Consider the following 19688-nt stretch of genomic DNA (forward strand, 5'->3'; position numbering starts at 1 on the left):
CATGGAATTTAGACAGCTGAGTAAAAACGTGTTGGACCCAAACCTTACATCTTACACCAGGATAAATTCCCAACAGACTGAATTTTAAATATGGAAAACAGAAATCATAAAGATACAAGAGAAAACATGGAAGAATTGTTTTATCTCTTTAGAGTGGGGAAGCCTTTCACATGATGACTCAAAGTCCAGTAGTCATAGAAAAGTAAAACGGACTATGGAATTTTTAAAACAAACACACAGTAAGCTGAGTGACACACAAACTATCAACTGGGAAAAATATTTTTAAGTCATATCACAGACAAGGGGTTAACTTCCCTAATAATTTTAAGGAATTTCTTGAGAAAGATCAATCCCAACAGAAAAGTGGGCAAAAGAGCTGAACAAAGAATCTATTAAAAAAGAAAAAATAAAAGCCATCCCATAACATGAGAATTTGCTTTAATTCATAGAGAAAATGCAAATTAGAACTGCAGAGATAAATCTTTTTTTTAACCTAGAAAATGGGCAAAACCCCAAACTCTGGTAGTGGACTCTGTTGGCAAAGCTGTGGGGGAACAGACTTTCTCACACCTGCTAGTGACTGTGAACCCTGTGGGGTGGGGTGCAATTTGGCAGCTTCTATCACAAACACGTGTACCTTCTGATTCAACAATTCCGCATCCGGGACCGTATTTGCAAATATGCAAACTGATCTACATGGTCACAGTGGCTCTCTCTGTAAGAGCTATACGAAAGTCATTCTGTCGTGTCCGACTCTTGGTGACCCTATGGACTATACCGTCCATGGAATTCTCCAGGCCCGAATACTGGAGAGGGTAGCCTTTCCCTTCTGCAGGGGATCTTCCCAACCCAGGGATTGAACCAAGTCTCCCGCGTTGCGGGTGGATTCTTCACCAGCTGAGCCACAGGGGAAGCACAAGGGAAGTCATGAAGGAAGAGCTAAAGATGAGCAATATTCCAAACACCCATCAACAAGGCAGCATCGAAGCAAATTATATAGTACTTGTGGCCACGAGTGGAATCATTATGCAATTACAATAAAGGATGAGGGAGGTATCTCTGAATTGCTGTGAGGTAATCTCCAAGACATTAAGTGAGAGAAAAAAAAAGGTCTATAGCAGTGTATGTAATACGCCACTTTTTGTGTTTAAAAAGTAAAAATAAAAGTTTGTTTGTTTTCATTACACGCACAGAAAGAAGTTCTCAGAACGGTGATGGGTGACAGGAACAGGAGAGAAGTTTTCCACCTCAATAGTTTGTGTTTTGGATTTAACCACATAAATGAAGTACCATGTCATAAAATTTGATACTTAAATAAACAAAAACAAAGAGCGAGAACTGTAGCTGCGCTAGGACCACAGCCATGTGAGGTGGACATCTGCTTGTGGACACAGCCTGGTCTGGGAGGAAGGAGCCAGGCGGCATCTGAGACAGAGGGAGGGTCTGTTCCTAGAGTTTGGTTTGTTCAAGAAGTAAACATTCAACAGAGTAAACTGTCCCGGCAACGGCAGAGCAGCCTCAAGGCTCTGGTTAGACTGGAATGTACACGCGTGGGAGCGGAGTCCGTTCCCACCCGCCCTCTCTCTTCCCATCAAGCGAAGCTGGCCTTCTGCTGGCCATCTCCACCTGCCCACCAGGGCCGAGCACAGAGAGAGAACTCACCGTCTTCTTCATCTTCTCCACGAAGCTTCTGTCTTTGACAGAGGAGGTCCTGAAAAATAAAAGTGTCTGATGGGCACGGGAGACACCATGGTGCCCACGCCATTAGCCACCTCCAGTCCAGTGCCAGGCTGGAAGAGGGAGGACCCAGGCTCCCAGACCTGGTAGACCCAAATCTAACACCTCACGGGACCAGGGCTGACCCACTGGGTACAGGAGAGCATGAGAATGAAAGGTCAAGTTCACTCCCTGGGCCCCTACCAGCCCATGGTCCCCATGGCTTTGTCTCACCTCCAATTTCCACCTCTCAAGGCAACCAGGAGTTTCCCACATAAGATTCTGACCACGCTACTGCTGCACTCTAAAACCTTCCATGGCTCCCATGATCCACAGGCCAGAGGTACACAAGTCCCTTCAGGATCTGCCCTGGCCTTGCCTGCCAGCCCCCTCCCGAGGCCACCCCTCCGTGATGGTCCCTAGGATCCTGTCAACTCTACCGCCTTGTGTCTGGACATCAGGATGGCTGAAGACATACCCTGGGAGAGACCCACACCAGAGAAGCCATTCTAAAGAAAGAAATAGGGCCCTTCGATTCAGAATCCATCCTCCTCCACTGTCTAAATGATCGGCCACAATGACCAGCTGGGCATCTCCTAGTTCCTCCCTGCCCTCGGACCCACTGCTGCCTTGGCCTAGAGCGCCTTCCTTTAACCCTTTTCCCACAGACTCCTGCTTATCCTGAAAACACGAGGCCTAAGCTCCTCTCCAGAGCACCTTCCCTGCCACTGACATGAGGCTGTCCGTTACCACCTTCAATGCGTCTTCACGCCTCCGTCCAAACCCTTCAGTGTGTTCTTGCTCAACCTGAGGGCTGGGTGTCACAACTGGGGGGAGCTGCCTGTGTATCTCTTTGCAATCAGCATGAGCACGATTGCACTTGGCACATGAAGCCTTATCAGCTTCTGGGATGGTCGGTCCTGAGTCCTCACCCAGCAGGAGGTTGGCTGAGGTGGCCTCAGAGGCCTTTGGAGGCTCCCCGACCCACCTGAGGGTCTGACATCAGTGGAAAAGCTCTCCTCTCTCAAAGGACAGAGGCTTCCGTACAAGCTTCAGCCAAGTGGACTTGAGTCCTCACTGAAGACAGGGACTAGGGCACACCCACCACCCACTGAGCACCCGGCTGCCCGTCCTCCACCTCCAGGTGATGTGGGCCAGCCAAGGGGGGGCAGGCACGAGACTACACAAGGTGGCCCCTACCTTCCCAGGGCCTGTCACCAGGCTCGGAAAATCAAAGAGGAAGAGGAGGGGCCACACCTCAGGAGCAGAGAGGTTCAGGGTCAAAGCCTGCTTCTTCTACTAAATAGGCCCCCGACTGGATAAGTCAGGCCTCTCAAGGCCTCGGACTCCTTGATTGAAAACCCTGCATCTCCACCTTTGCAGCCGCCCCAGTGGGGTGCTCCGCACTGGGAACTCGTCTAACTTTTAGGGATAAAGAGGGAAGGGGAAAGTATTTGGGTGGCTCTGTGATTTCAGCAGGGTGAGGTGTGAGAAGACCAAATTGATGGGGCATCCGCAGGCCACAGGCTCCAGAAGGAGCAGGCACTGTGCCCAGAGAGACAGGAAAAGCCTCGAGGAAGAGCTGGGCTCTGGTCTCAGGGAGGAAACGGCTCCTGCAAGGGAAAGCCGCGGTAGCTGAGGGGCTCCTGGATGAGGCCCAGGCAGCCGGCGGGGATGAGCTCTGGGGAGGAGGGCCAGGGAGGGGGGGCTCCCTATGCAGCTGCATGGAGAGGGTGTTCCAGGCTGGCAGGAAGGGGAAAGGGGGCCCTCTACGCAGGTCTGGTTGGGGGTGTCAGAGGGCAGGCACAAGGTGCTAAGGCCCCCCACCCCCAGGAACAGAGTGCTCCTGAGAAAGGCGTGCACTTCTGAAGGCCAGCACTGTCCTTAGCTTCAGCCCCTGGGGAAAGATCACACCCACAGAGCCACGAGCGGGACAGGAAACCCGAGGAGGAGGGGGAGACTCCGTCCGTGCCTCCAGTCACTGCCCAACACGGGGCAGGCTCCTCACGCTCCCACTGCTGATACCCGGCTGCCAGGCCCTGAGCAGGGCCACCCCTGGGTGCCCTTGCCTGGCTTCCCCGCTCCTGACCACTGTGCACTGGGATTCGCACTCGGAACCCAATCTTTCCCAGGGTGAGGGATGGGTAGGGTGACTGCGGCCCTCCTGGTTTCTAGTCTAAACCCCTTTCTTCAGGAAGCAGAGACATGCAGCCTGCAAACCAGGACCTCGGGGGCCAGGGTGGCCGTGCCCCGGCGAGCCCCCGGGGGCTGCTCTTTAGGCCGTGCCCTCCTTGTGCCTCCAGACGTCCCTGCCCAGGAGCAAGTTCCCTCCACACCCCAGTGGGGGTGCCTGCGGGCATCCACACCATCTCCCTGGATGCTGTCTGGAACTGACCTCGGGATGGGCTCGTCCTGATGAGCTGAGTAGGTGCACCCCATGGCTTCTCATGCCCAGCTGCTCTGGACCGGGGGGGCCAGGCAGAATGCTGCGCCCCTGGATGCATGCAGGGGGCCAGCAGCTAGCAGGTCGGGCTCCGTCCATTCTCTACCGGCGCTGGAGGCGGGCAGCCCGGCCCATGGACGCCGCACATCCTCCTGGACGCTCTGTTCTCTCGGGAGCCCCGCAGAGCCCCTGCCTGCCTCTGACCCCGGTGCCTGGGAGAGCAGCCGCATCTGGCGGGCCCAGTGGGGAGGAACCGGGACTCCCGGCTGGAGCCTCCCATGAGCCCCTGCGTCTGGCACACACCCCTCCTCCTCCTGTATGGACCGAGGGAAGGAGGCAACCTCCCCAGCCCCGGCTGGAGTCTCCTTGGTAACTGTTTATAGCAGAGCCCTTTCTCCCCACAGCCTCCCCCTTTTCCACTTTAAGGAAAAAAAAAAAAAATGAAGTCGTGCAGGCTGAACAAAGCTCCTCTGGACCCTGGGAAGCGGTGGGGCAGGTTGCTATGGCAGGGCTGCATCCCTATAAAGGAGCCTGCTGCCGGCCTCCCTGGAATCCCGTTAAATTAGATCTGGCTCCCATCTCCCTCCCTACAAAAGAACTGCGGGGGACAGAGCCTACTACACTGGGTTCAGTCTCCTGGGGTAGAGGGTCCGTGAAACTAACACATCTTGGCCCCTCACTGCAGTGCGGGGAACGCCCAGCAAGGTGGGCTGAGATGGTTCCATGTGGGGAGCCCCCCTTTGAAGGCACCCAAGTAAACAGCCATCAGGAGAGGCCGCGGCTGGCCCAGGCGCAGAGCTGAGACCACACGGCTCCAGAGTACAAACGGTTCCAATTAGGTTCCCCACCCCCAAACTGGGAGCAGAAGTGCCTCTGGTTTCTGAGGTCAACTACAGCGGGGGTGGTGGGGGGGACTGTATCGGCCCGAAGGAGGGTGGACAAGAACACTGAGTCACTTGGACCGAGACAAACCACAAGGGCTGGCGTGATTCATTCTCTTTCCAGTCCCAGGCCATGCTCAGAAGGCTTTGTAAAATTTAATTTTCAGCAAAGCGGAACTGACTTCTTCTGAGACTTTCCCTTGCTCCCGGCAATACGTGGGACAGCTGCTTTTGAGTGGCTCCCTTCAGAGCCTTGTGGGTGGCGACAAGTTCTCCAGGCCCCAGGGCGGCAGGCGGGGAAAAGGGCCGAGAGCTGGGTGACATCGATGGTGGTAGAGCGGGTGGTGGAAGGGGGCAGACCCACCAGAGCCTCGTGGCGGAAACCTCGTGGCTAGTGGTTGGGAAAAGCTGCCTGGGGTGAAAACAAAGTGGCTCCCTGGAGCTTGAGAAACAGCAGCTTTCTCCACCACCCGGGACCAGAGTGGGAATCGCCGTGGGCAGAAAGCGGCGAGGCAGGTGGGAGCATGCAGCAGTGTGGGAGGCCAGGGGTCAGAGACAAGAAAGGGGGGGACCCCTGCGTACAGAGTGCTCCTGTTCACTTCCTTTTCTACTTCAGGTAATTGCCCCGCCCACCCCCACCGGGAAGGTGGAAAGGATTCTGCCCCATTTGACTTTGGAGGGGAGTGAAGCTTGGGGCTGAAGCAGTAACTTCAGCTCCAGGAAAGCCCAGAGGCACCCTCCCACTCCCCAGCAGGGCAGGCTGAGGGTCTGCTCCCCACCCGCCCCCAGCAGAGCAAGGCTGCATCTCCCTGGTCACCCCGTTGGTCAGGACACAGGACACGGCGGTCCCCATGAACACTTCACTGCCCTTCCCAGGGATTCCTCCCGGTCACTGAGGGTACTCTGAGCCTCAGGGGGAGTGATGTTCCCCTGGTGGACACCATGGGCCCTGGTCAGCAGGACACCTCCTGATGACCGTCCTCCAATCTGTGTGGGGCCCAGACGCAAACCGTAGCTCTCGGGGCTGCCCTGGCACCAGCCCTCCCCTCGGCTCCCCACGAGGGTCAGACAAAAACCCCAAGGCCCTGCGGGTCCCTCCCCAGCCTCAGCTCTCCTATCTCGGCTCCCTTCACGACCCCCGACTCCCTTGGTGACTTACACCCAGGCCCTGCCAGGATACACCTTCCCCAGAGCAGGCCCTGTTCTCCTGGTCCCGGCGTCAGTACACGCGGCCCTCTCCCAGCTTCCTACTCAGCCTCCAGACTCAGCCTGGGGGGTGCCTCCCTCCTGACACCCGCCAGTGGCACCTCGGCTGTCTGAGCCTTGTCCACTGTACCACTGTCGTGCGTCCCACCTGCACATGAGGCCCTGAGGATGCCCCGTGTCCCTACACCCTGGCCCCTGGCCCCCAGAGATGAAGCCACTGGCACCGAGAGCCCAGAGGATGCCAAGTGAGGTCAGAAGGGCCACTGACACTCAGCCCTGCATCGCTTCCCAGACAGGCCACGTCTGAGCTTTGGGGCACTGGCTAGAATGGCAAAACCTCCCCAGTCCCATCAAGGGACAGGAGCGGTCCCTCGTGGTCAGGTGGCAGCAGAAAACCCTCAGCTCCGAGTACAGAGGCAGCGTGAATGTCCTGAGCCTACGTCCTCGCCATGTCCACCACAGATGCAGGCGGTTTCGGGCACGATCCACCCTCCACGGCCTTTCCTCATGCTTTGCTCTTTGTAAAATCCGTTTGCGTTTCCACTGTCAGAGCCAAGGACCCCTGTCTAGGAAAGGTGGCCCTGAGCTGGGTGTGCAAAGAGCCAGCACCAGGACAGCACTCGGGAGACAGAGAATGGTCAGAGATGGTGCTGGTGGCCTCGACTCCTGGTCTTCCTGGCCTTTCTGCTGAGAGCGAGCCGTCAAACAAAGGTCATGGAGGAAAATGAGCTTCTTTGTGGCTTTTCAGAAGCAACCCCCAGTGGGATGCAGTCAGTAAAATCCAGACCGTGGGAAACTCGGGGAAACAAATGATCTGGTTTCTTCAACAAAAAATGCTGTGAGGGAGTCACAGGGGTGGAATGAAGCCTTCGGACCAAAAGAGATCTGTCACTGTGTGATGGGGAAGCAGCCAGGCACGAGAGGCCACAGCCCCAGTGAGCATGACTTGCCAGAAAAGGCGAAAGTGCGGAACAGAAGTAAGACCAGCAGTTGCCAGGGGTGGGGGCTGGGGAGTGCCAACTGTGAAGGGGCCTGTGGGGGGTGCCTTCTGGGGTGCGGAATGTCCTTGGTTATCTTGACCGTAACGCTGGTTACGCAACTGCACACACCTGTCAGGACTCATCAAACTGTGCACTTCAAAAAGGGGAATGTGCATGGCAGAAACCAGCATGATATTGCAAAGCAATTATCCTCCAATTCAAAATAATTTTTTAAAAAAGGAGAATTTGGGGGGTTTCCCGGGTGGTCCAGTGGCTAAGACTCTGTGCTCCCAATGAGGGGGCCTGGGTTCGATCCCTGGTCAGGGAACTAGATCCCACATGCTGTAACTAAGACTCAATGCAACCAAATAAAATAAATGAAATATATTTAAAAAAATAAAAAAAAAAAAGGAGACTTTTACTGCATGTAGACCTGACCCCTCCAAAAGAGAGGTTGAGAAGATTGAGTAATCAATTGTGATGTATGGCTTTAGATCCTGAATCTTTAAAAAAAAAAAGGTTTGGTCACTCAAGGAACTATGAACAATGCCGGCCGAGTATCCACTGATACTGACACATATTGTGGACTTGAAGGGGTGGGAGGGAGGCGGTGTGTTAGGTTTAGAAAGGGGAAGTCCTCGAATGTGAGACAACTGGAATATTCTGCTAGTGCAGGTTTCCGTATAGTTTCACAGGAGATATTTCCAGTTTCCTATGAAAGCATGTGATTTCTTTATTCATCATTCATATGAGTTACAGGACTAATGGTGAAATCATACGCCAGCTTTAAGGTAATCTGGCAAGAGTGGAGAATGGCCCGGAGTGGCGAGCTGAAATGGTGGCGGGGGCCTGGGTGCCCCCCATGCTTCGGTGTTTGCTTGCAACGTTCTGTAAGAAGCAGCTTTGTTTCTCCTGAAAGCACTCTTAGGCCCCACAAGAGGAGCAGGCTGCAGGGGTGAGGGCTTCCCAAGGCTGTGAGCAGAGCCGAGGGGGAGCACGGCCGGGGCTGGCTGGGGGCGCAGGCTGCCGTGTGGACCCCCTCGACACGGGCGGCCCTGCTCAGCCCCAGCCCCTGCTGGCCGCGGTCACGGTGGGCTCACAGCGTGGCCGGGTCCTCTGGGATGCTTTTTTTTTTTTTTCCCCTTTTTCAAAAAAGGTTATATAGAAGTGAGTTTTAAGTGAAACTGCTAGGGCTTTCAATGTTGTAAATTAAAAAAAAAAAAAAGTAACGTAAGCCACACCCAGCCTGTGAGCCAGTTTGCTCGAGAGGCAGACACACGTGCAGATTTTAGCATTTACTAAGTCAACGGCCTTTCTCTGAGTATCTTCACTCCGACAGGCCGGGGGCTGGGCTGGGGACCCAGACAAAGGACAGGATGGGAACAGGACACTATCTCTGCACCATGGAAGGAGGAAAAAAACAAATTCCCACCCAATAGGAAGGGGGCTGTATTATACGTGCAAGCAAAGTGCATGTGGGCACAGAGGGGCCCTGAGCTCCAGACCCCACTCTGGGGTCCCCCACACTGGGAGTTGCCCTGGCCCCACGCGCTCTGCCCAGAGGTACAAGCTGAGCGAAGGGGGAGGAGTGAGAGGGAGTGGAGATGAAAGAGGGATTATTACTATGAGGATGCGCTGCTTTTAACTGCTCTCTATTACAAGTCTTTAATTGCTATCGTAAACTGTTCGAAACACCTCCCCAGGGGGATAAAACCATGTTTCCGGATTAGAAGGCTCAAGGCTCAATACTGGAAGATGCCAATTAATTGAGAGATTCCATCCAATCCCAGCAGGTTTTTTTTTTTTTTCATTTGTTAGTACTCTTGCCTGGAAAATCCCATGGACGGAGGAACCTGGTGTGCTGCAGTCCACGGGGTTGCTAAGAGTCGGACACGACTGAGCGACTTCACTTTCACTTTTCACTTTCATGCATTGGAGAAGGAAATGGCAACCCACTCCAGTGGTCTTGCCTGGAGAATCCCAGGGACGGGGGAGCCTGGTGGGCTGCCGTCTATGGGGTCACACAGAGTCGGACAGGACTGAAGTGATTTAGCAGCAGCAGCAGACATTGACAAACTGACTCTGAAAGTTACATGGAGGCAAGTCCCTGCAAGTCCAGTGGTTGGGACTCTGTGCTTTCATTGCTGGGGTCTGGGTCTGATCCCCGATTGGGGAACTAAGATCCCACAAGCTGAGCTTTGGCCAAGTTAAAAAAAAAAAGTTACTTGGAAATGCCAAGGGCCCCCAAAAGCCAACAGAATCTTAAAAGAACAAAGCTGGAAGACTTGGACTACCAGATACCAAGTCAACAGTTACTATAAAATCACAGAAAACAGAACAGTGTGGTACTGGGGAGAGGACAGAAAACAGACCAATGGAACAAGGAGTCTAGAAGTCAACCCCCATCTCTCTGGCCCCCCGATTCACATCCACAGTGATGACACTTTAGTGCAGTGAGAAAAGAATGACCTTTTCTATTGTAACAAATGGTGCTGAACTGAATACATGGATATCCATAAAGGAAAAAATCAATCTCAAAGGGCCCTGACAATTGGCTGATACCCAATCAATTTTAGCTGGATGGCAGATCTAAGATAAAAACTACAAGAGTGAAGCTTTCAGAAGAAAATACAAAAGATAAGCTCCATGACCATAAGATAAGGCTTCTTAAACTGGACACCAGAGCATTAGCCATAAATGTGAAGGCCAACCAAAAGTTCACGATTGGACCCGTTTAAGAACTTCTGATCACAAAAAGACAGATACTGTTAAGAGAGTTAAAGGCAAGTTACAAAAAGATACTGACGATATGTAGACATCTAACGAAGGACTCGGATCTAGAACACATGAAGAACTGTGACAAATGAAGAAGGCTAATTACCTGGCAAGAAAAAAATGGCCAAAGTCTTGAATGACCTTCACAAAAGATACCTCAGTGGCCAGTAAACATGAAAAATCACTGAAATGTGATTAAAACAGGTACCACCACACGCCCATTAGAATGGCTAAAATTTTATTTTATTTTATTTTTTTTTTTCATTAAAAAATTGTTTTTTGCCCATATATGCAGCTTGTGGGGTCTTAGTTCACTGTAGTGGTGGTGGTGGTTTAGTGGCTCAGTCGTGTCCGACTCTTTGCGACCCCGTGGACTGTAGCCCACCAGGCTCCTCTGTCCACGGGATTCTCCAGGCAAGGAGTGGGTTGCCATTTCCTTCTCCAGGGGACCTTCCTGACCCAGGGATCAAACTTGGGTCTCCTGCATTGCAGGCAGATGCTTCACAATCCAAGCCAGAAAACCCTTAGTTCGCTGACCAGGGATCAAACCCAGGTACTGATAGTGAAAGCAACAGGTCCTAAAAACTGGACAGCCCAGGAACTCCCTAGAAAGGCTAAAATTTTTTAACTGATAAAAGTAAGTGTTGGTGAGGATGGGCAGCAACTGAACCCCTGCATGCTGGGGGCAGGGCTGGGAGCTGGTACTTGCAGGCTGGGAAACTGGCCGTATCTAACAGAGGCACATGTGAGCCTTCCCTCTGACCCCACCTCCACGTCCACCACACACCCAGCAGAGCTACGTCCACACGGGAACCATGTCCACTTGTACAGGTGTTCCCTGCAGAGCCGCTGGTAACAATGCCTGAGGCTTGAAGCAATCTAAAGGACCTTGGTGACGGGAGTGAATAAGTCATGGTTTATCCCACAACTGAACGCCATGTAATGATAACGAAAGAACTATCACTGTACATGATGTGGAGAAACCTCAGGAAAAATGGCCAAACGCTACACATCCCGAGACACAGACGACACTTGTCACGAGAAGTCAGGAGAGTGGGCGACCTGGGGGTGGTGAGACTGGTGGGGGGAGTTTCTTACATGATTATGCCCCTTTTGTGAAAAATGATCAGACCATGTGCTTAAGATCTGTGTACTTTTATGTCTGCATGTTATGCATTTCAATAAACAGCTTGTGAAAAATACCATGGAGGCCTTCTAGAACTGACCTTTCTTTGAAGCCCTCCCTGGGCACCTGAGGTTCTGAAGCCCAATCCAGCCTTGTGATGAGGGCCCCCCCGAGGCCAGCACGCCTGGGAGATTCACCTGCCGACATGGGGGCTCCTTGGGGATCGCGTGCACCCCGAAGTCTGGGGTCAGGGGGCTGCGGACATGCATCCTGTGCTTGCTGTCGGACACAGCCGCTCCCACTGGCTTGGTTTTTAAAAAATATCCATGCTCAAAGGTCTGGACTCACTATCCCAGGTGGTGAAGGCCTGAAAAGGCCTTAAAAGACCAACTGGAAGCCACTGGGAATCAGTGAGGACTCTGGATCCAGCTGTGGGCTGCAGACAGTCCCCACACCGCTGGCTCTCCACGGGCCTGGCGGTGAGGGAGGCCGAGCTGTGGCTGGAGCCGCCTGCGCTCACCGGAAGCACGAGAGAGCAGGGGCAGCATGGAGGGATTTGCACGGGGCCAGCTGCGTGGCCCAGGCACATCAGCAAAGCGGCCTCTCTGAGTCTCAGCTCTCTCACCTTTACACTGGGATATTACCCACATCTTAAGAGACAGAAGGCAGCCTGGCAAAGCGGGGAAAACGGGGCTGTGCAGTCTGTAGATCCGGGTTCAAAAGAAAAACCAGCTCTGCTTGTAAGTTAGGTGACCTCAGGCACACTCAGTCACTAACACCTCAGCTTCCTTCTCTGCCAAACAGGGTAATGATGGTGTTCTGGAAGGTTCCTGTAAGACTGGAGATGGTATTAATGATGAGGGCTCTTCAAGCACCAGGAGCTGGGTAAAGAGCTCTATGACGGAGCATGTCGGTTAATTTTTACAGCCCTATGAGGTCAGTTCTACTGTTATCTCTGATTTATAATTAAAGACACAAACTTCAAAAGATTAAGTGAGGGCAAATGTCACAAGACTAATACAGGGTGGGGTGGGGTCAGGACTCAAACCTTCGTAACCAACATCAGGGCCCAGACCCTAACCACTGCTCGACGACAGCTTCTCTTACAGTGTACAACGCAGGACCCTGGCCACAAGATATTCAGCGTGATACCATGAGGGACGAGAAGGGGACTGAGACATGGAGGGTGAAAATTTTAGGGTTATAAAGAGGGAAATAGAGTTTCAGCACTCTGGCAAAGAGAAACCATTTGAGTCTGTGAATCTGTAAAGCCTAGGACTTCTGTTTCAAGTCCATCTAGTGAGCCCAGGGACCCTGGTAACACAAGAATGGTGGCTCCAGGCTCTCTCATGGCACAGCCTCCCTCAGGGGTAGGGGTTGGGACATACCTGCATCTTACAGATGAGCAGACGCAGGGCCCCTTTAAACTGGGACCTGGGCACTGGTCCTCTTGAGTGCCATACCTTTTCACCAAGAACACTTTGCCACACCACGAATGTACCTGTCCAGTTCCAGGGGTACAGGCTGGCCTCCGCTCGCCTGCCAGCCTCCCCTCGCCTGCCAGCCTCCCCGCCCCGCTCTGGCCTTCTGCTGGCAAAGCCCTTGAAGTCTTGGAATGTGGCCCCTTTCCTGCAGCACACCTTTCTGACCTCTCCAAGAGAGGATGCCTCAGTAGAGACCCCAGAGCCTGTGTCTCCCGCCTGCTCACCTCTCCCTCCATCATGAGCGATGAGGCCACCCACTCTGTTGAGCTGAAAGTGTTTCAGAAACAATTTTTTAAAGTACCTTTCCAAGTCATGACTTGTTAGCTTCTTTAACATAAAGGCCATTCTTGCATACCTGCGGCGTCCAGCGTAGTGCTCGGTACGAAACACTTTGGGACACAAACACCTAAGCAGCTGCCGAGTGGCAGGACTAGAGCTAGTTGATGTTACAGACGTCACCCACAAGAGCCCTGTGAGGGCGGGGTCACTGCATTTAGGGTTAGTGACCTCCGGGGAGGGGAGCGGGCCTGGAGGCTGCATTAATGCCCAACAGTCAATGATTAAATCAATATGCACACACAATGAAACCTCTACAAAAACCCAAAAGGATGGGGTTTGGACAGTCCTGGAGCTGCTGACGACACAGAGGGATTGGGCAGGTGGCAGCCCAGAGAGGCAGGGGAGCCCTGGGCCCCTTCCCCACACCTTGCCCTATGCCTCTCTTCCATCTGGCTATTTCTTTTATTCTTACTAAATCACACTAAGCAGGTGATCTAGTAAGAAAGGTGTTTTCCTGAGTTCTGTGTACCCCTCTAGCGAATTAATCAAACCCAAGCAGAGGGTTATGGGAACCTCTGACCCAGGTAGTTGCTGGCACCCGGACTTGTTGATCATTGTCTGAGGGGGGCAGGGGGCGGGCCTCTGGGGCTGAACCCGTAACCTGGGGGAGCTGATGCTAACTTCAGGAGACAGTGTCACACCCAGCTGGGGTCCAGAGAGATGGAGAACTGATTGCTCAAAGGAGTGTTCAGTCTGAGCACTGACAGTAGAGGAGGAAAAAATAGCTTTTCTCTTACTTTGTCACCAACCCTTGACCGCAACCAATCTCTAAGCTCCAGGCTCCTCTCTTCATTTAAAAAGAGAAAGGAAATATTCTCCAATTAAAATAAATAAATTTTTAAAATAAAATAAAAAGAGAAATGAGCAGCTGTTAGGTGAATAGGATATGTTAAGGCAGCGTCAAACTGCAACTCTCTCCTTGTCGACAATGAAAAGGATTCGAGGGAATCCCAAAAGGACCCGTTACCTTGCGCCCTGGCCCTGAGGAGGGTGCCTCGGTGAGCCCGTGCATTTACGAAAGGCACGGTCAAGGCCTGGAGTGAGGCATTAACTGGGAGCCTTGTGCTGAGGCCCCTGCATGCCAGAGCATCATGCTGCCTGTCGGCGTACGGCGACTTCTGCTCTGACTGGTTCCTGCGACGCCTGAATACGAGACAGGCATCAAAGGACCTTGACCGACGTGAGGGGCAGCACAAACAGAAGCACTTATGAAGCTAGACCAGAAGCAGAGCCCACCAATCAGGCAAAACCCAAGACGCTACGAGGGGCCCTGCCCCTCTCAGCTGGCTTGCTCCTGCCTGAGCACTGCCGGGAGGACAGCAGAGACGTGCTCCGGGGGGGACCCTGAGTGTTGTCACTTACGTGGTCTGAATCTTGGTGAACTCGGGGACTTCTTCTTTTTTCTTCCTGAAGAGGAACCAGTATGTCATGACACCCACGATGAGAGAAAACAGGATCACGTCCGTCGTGCTGAAAAGGGACACTTCTTCAGCCACCATCTCAGACGTGGTGGTGCCGGCATCCATGTTGGAGTCTGCCATGTTCATCAGGAATCTGTCCAGACAAAGAACGACAGAAGTCAGCAGGGGCCGCCTGGGGCCTGCTGGGGAGCCCCCTGAAGGCTTCGGTCTGGGCTGCACACCCCAAGGGATGCAGCAACAGGCAGAGCCCCGGGACCAGAACCGAGCGAGCATGCAGCCGGCGTGGTGCCTGCTCAGCCCCGGGTGCACCTGGGCACAGGCTGGAACCAGGACCGGGCCTCCAGTGCCCTGAGGAGGAGCCACGGGTTCCCCACACCAGCCTGCTTCAGCCCCACAAGGACACAGCGGGGCGCAGCTTCCCTTTCCCCGGCAGGCCCGGGATGCCCCGAACCAGCACGCTCCACAGGTCTTCAGGGACTGGCCCTTGGACAGCTCCATGGAAATAACCTCTGAGCCCTTGGGATGTGCCGCCTAATAAGAATGTCTCTGCATACCCGAGACCTTGGGTCACCCAGACGGTTTATGCTAATGCTGCAGCGTAGGGGAACACCTGGGGCTCTGAGTCACATCGTACTGCTGGGACCTCTGGGGCTCTGGAGACTCAAGAGGTGAGCTCAGACATGGGGGTGCCCCGGGCCTTAAAGACTGATTCTCAGTAGGGAACCCTGGACGCCACAGCTAGAGGGGGCCTCGCCGGCTGGCAGCACCTAAGACACGTGGCCGCACGTGGCTGCTGGTGGAGAACATGGTGTGACTCCCCCGGAGGACAGCCCGCCCGCGGGCAGAGCACACCTGGAAGCTTCTGCCGGCTCCTGCTGGACTGTCCTTTCGCGTCTCCCTCTGCTGCTTTCAGGCTGTCTCCCTCAGCCGTAATCAACTATGACTGGGAGTAAAGCAGCTTTGCCAACTTCTGTGAGTCCTGCTGCATCACTGAACCAGACGGTGGTCTTGGGGGAACCCACCCCCCCCACACACACACACCAATTGGCTTAGTTCCCAGATGGTGTTCTTGGGAACCCCCACCACACCAACCTATTTAGTCCCCTTGAAAGGCGCTCGACTGGTCCCCCCACCACTGAAACCTGGCAGGTATGTACAGATGAGCCCGCAGAGGCCCAGACGCTCCCGCGGTGCACTTCTGCCTCCTGTCACCAAGGCCGGGCTGGCTCTTCAATCTCATTGTGCCCTTTTGCAATCACTGCTCCTACCCAGTGGCTGGCTCTCAGCGCAACCACGGCTCCAGGCTCGGTCAGAAATGCCCGAGTCACAGCTCGGCGAGGAGGGCAGCGCGAGATTACTTCACACGTGACTTCCATTAGCTGTCACTGACTTCGGGGAACCAGAGCGGGGGCCCCGGGTCAGCTGAGGGCCGGGAGCGGGCCCTTCAGGGCGGCCCTCAGCCTGCTTCTGAGCTTGGTCACTAATCTGAGGGGCTGGTTTCAGAGGCTGAGTTCCCGAGATCACCTCAGCTCACCCTTTCCGATATCTGATGTGAAAAGACAATCTTAACTCGAGTACCCAGAGAGTACTGTTTAAAGAATTGTCTTATAAACACACTGAATGTTTACTCAGGGTTAGTCACGTCTCTCTACCCACCCCAGCAGTGGTGTCTGACGTGCCCACGAGACTTCTGCTGTGGAGGGGACCTGTCCTCATGGTCTCGGAGCCTGCCTGGGGGTCCCGCCAGGGCTGACATGCTGGCCCAGGAGAGCCCCCCATGACGACTGCCAGCTCCCTGTCCCACCACCTTGCTGACTCAGGCTGCCCGGCCCCCTTACTTACCAAGGGGGGACTGACACCCACAAAATTAAACAACTGCTCCTTGCCACACGCCAAGTCAACCACAGCACTAAGACTGGGGTCTCCACAGCTCTGAGATGTAAGATGTCAGACAGACCAGAGCTGCAGAGGGCGGTGCAAAGGACCCCGGAGAGCATCTATTTCCACCAGAGGCCGGGAGGCTCCAAGGGCGAGGTTTACTCGCCACTCACCCAAGCCGGGGAACAGAGTGGACACGTCTCTTTGTTCTGTCCCCAGTTCCCGAGGGACAAACAGTTCCCCCAAGACACCTGGGTATCTGGCTCGTGGTGAGAAGGAAGGGTTGGCAGGCTGGCAAGGAGGAAGTCAGGAAAAACCTTCACCTCATGCTTCCCAACTAGGATCAGAGCCACGTGCCTGGGGGCTGAAGCCAAGAACAAACTGTTAAACCACCAACGTCCCACGGAGGTGTACATGAACGCACCTGCCCTCCTCTCCAGCCTGTGTCCCTGTCCCCAGGGCCTTGACCCGGGCCTGGGATGCTCTCCTTCTACCTGCTCCCCACTCGGTCCTCAGACCCTGGCTCAACTGTCACTTCCCGGGTGGGGGTGTGTGTCACACTTTCCCGGCACAGTGCTTGGCACATCACCTAGGGCTGGAGAAAAGTTCTCATGGAATGAAAAAAGTCAATGAATTCACTGAAACACACAGGATGTATCAACTGCATGAACCACTGACATGAAGCCTACAGACCGAAAAGAACTTAGGGGCTGGGAGCATGCCCATGCAGTGATCCTCCAGGACACAGGTCTCCCGACTTTCTCGGCTTGTGAAGCCCCTGGAATCTGAGTAAATGGTATCCCTAGGCCAAGAGACATACCAAAGAGTTCCATTTAGGAGTAGTTGGATCCCAACAACTTCCAAAAACCCAGCTCTGCAAAGACACACAGAGTGTCAAAGGGAATGCAGAAGATCTCACACTGATACTGAGAAACACCCCAAGCTGCGCTCAGGGGCACAGATGTGGAGTCTCTCTGAGCACCTCTGCGTGCCACCAATGATGCCCCGAGGCACCTCAGCAAGGTCAGGGAATCAAGGCCCTGCTGCATAAAATCACTCTACTCTGAGTGTGAAATATTCAGATGGAAGAAATTTGACCATCCTGCCTGGTGGATGGTCTCCATTTCAAGTGTGGGGGGCTCACCGTGAGATAGTCTGAGGTCCCCACAGGCCCTTGAGGGAGACTCTGGGAGCCCTGTGCAATCTACCTTTCAATCATTCATTCTTTTGCACTTAGTGGGAAGCAGGAAAACCAAACAGTATAGAGCTCACGGGGCCAAAAGCAACATCTGTCAGCAACAGAAGAAAATAAAAAGGCTGTGGGAAAATAGAGGAAGTTCTTAACCAGACCAGGCTCTTGCCACAGGCCTGTCGCCAGCTGGGCAAATCCCTTACTGGCAGGAAGGAGGCTTCCATGTTCTTACATGTAAAAATTAGACACAGAAAAAATGGGGTTCATCAAAGACCAGCCAAGTAAGTCTCCCCCACCCCAAACAGAGCAGGTCTGATTCAATCTTTTATTATATATTAGGTCTGTACCTAAGTTTTTTCACTTTTATCATAAAGACAGTGTACATATGGAAACGGGCATAAACAGTCAGACAGGTGCTATTCCTCCTTTTGAACTGCACCAATTAGCCAGTTCCCACTGATGCTGAAGGTCAGAGGCAGCAATGCCAGGGCTTCCCAGGTGGTGCTAGTGGTAAAGAACCCACCTGCCAATGCAGGAGACGTAAGAGATGTGGGTTTGATCCCTGGGTTGGAAAGATCCCCTGGAGTAGGAAATGGCAACCCACTCCAGTATTCTTGCCTGGAGAATCCCATGGACAGAGGAGCCTGAAGGGCTACAGTCTGTGGGGTAGCACAGAGTCGGAGGCAACTGAGCAGCAGTCCCCGGGGCAGCCCGACACCCTGCAGAGCGGGGTGAACAAATCGCTGGCCACCCGGGGCCAAGGACGTGGCGGGAGCGAAGTCAGCTTTGAAGGGACACATGTGGCAAAAAGAGAAGGGCTCTTTCTCCATCCAACTGTTGACAACACCTGATGTCTCAGATCGTCCTCTGGAAAGGATCTGCAGCTTTGCCGTCACTGTACGTTAACTTCTCGTCAGTAAGTGATCGACTGAGCTGGCGCTGACATCACAGTGAGTTGGCATGAATGCAGCAACAGGAAGGAAGGAAGAAAGGAAGCCAGCGAGCGGTGCACGCCGCCCCTTTAGTGCGCATGTCACCCAGGCACCGTCGCCTCCAAAGAGCCCAGGACCACCCCCCCCAACCCCCGCTGCAGCGGGAGTAGGGTCTGCTCCGGGTCACAAACCTCTGCCAAGGTTCTTCAAGATGAGAGAGAGAATCCTTAGGGAAACCAAGCCTCCTCTTGCCTAACGGCTAACCCTCCAGAGCCTGAGCGATAACTCAGGGGAAAGGGCCTCCCCAAGGCAGCCTGCTGAGAGCACTGCTCAAAAGAGCAGCTGGAACACACTCCCCTCTGGGTACAGTGTCCGCCTCGCTGACCTTTTAAACCCACACAAGGCCAGCGAGGCTTTCTTTGGGTTCATCCTGTTTGCCATTCACTCAGCTTCTTCCATCGGCAGGTTGGGAACTTATCATCTATTTTGTCTCCAAGTTCTTTCTCAGCCCCACCCTCTTTCTCTTTCCCTCCCGGGGCCACGCTGGCCTATGTGTATGGCTGTCCCCAAGTCCCCGCGGCCATGCTCAGTTTTATCACCTCGCTTCTCTGCTGGCTCAGATTGGGTCATTTCCATTCTCCTGAGTTAACCAGTGGTCTCCTCTGCCAATTCTGCCGTGGTGCCATCCGTGGAATTTTGGTCTTTTGTTTTTGCTACGGTATCTTTCAGTTCTAAAGAACTTTCGGCTCTTCTTTATCTTTTGTATGACTGCTTTTTCTCATTCAAGTTGAGATTTTTCCTAGTTCTTAGGATGGTGAGTGATTTTTTTAAAATTGGATCCTAAGCATTTGGGGTATTATAACACTCTAAATCTTATTTAGGAGAAGGCAATGGCACCCCACTCCAGAACTCTTGCCTGGAAAATCCCATGGACGGAGGAGCCTGGTAGGCTGCAGTCTATGGGGTCGCTAAGAGTCGGACACGACTGAGCGAATTCACTTCCACTTTTCGCTTTCATGCATTGGAGAAGGAAACGGCAACCCACTCCAGTGTTCTTGCCTGGAGAATCCCAGGGACGTGTTTAAGTCCTCTCTTTTGTCAGGCCTTCTCTGTCCCAATGCTGGTAGGCATATTCCAGTGGTTTCAAACCACGGAGGGGCCACACATAGGGGAAAACGGAGCTCTGAGGAAGAAGAAGGGAAGATGGTCCAAACAGTCAAAGATGGGTCACCCAGGGACCAACCTCTGAGCTGGGGCATGAAAAATGACCAGGGTCCACCAGTTGGGTAAAGGAGGGAAAAGTTCCAGCTGGAGG

General features: G+C 53.6%; 1 protein-coding gene across 2 annotated transcripts in view; it reads right to left on the reverse strand.

Moving 5' to 3' along the window:
* POR (cytochrome p450 oxidoreductase) overlaps positions 1 to 19688 on the reverse strand; it is a 54374-nt gene that overhangs the window by 10968 nt on the left and 23718 nt on the right. Inside the window, exons 2-3 of one of the 2 annotated variants that reach the window (XM_070362497.1) lie at positions 14313 to 14504; positions 1663 to 1711 (exon numbers count right to left, since the gene is read on the reverse strand). In XM_070362497.1, the coding sequence (XP_070218598.1) occupies positions 1663 to 1711; positions 14313 to 14497 (234 nt within the window). In that variant the 5' untranslated portion in view covers positions 14498 to 14504. Of the gene's footprint in view, positions 1 to 1662; positions 1712 to 4111; positions 4344 to 14312; positions 14505 to 19688 lie in introns of those variants that run through there. The other variant, XM_070362498.1, reaches the window with a different exon arrangement.

Source organism: Bos mutus, chromosome 25, assembly GCF_027580195.1.
Source record: "Bos mutus isolate GX-2022 chromosome 25, NWIPB_WYAK_1.1, whole genome shotgun sequence".
Classification (NCBI taxonomy): domain Eukaryota; kingdom Metazoa; phylum Chordata; class Mammalia; order Artiodactyla; family Bovidae; genus Bos; species Bos mutus.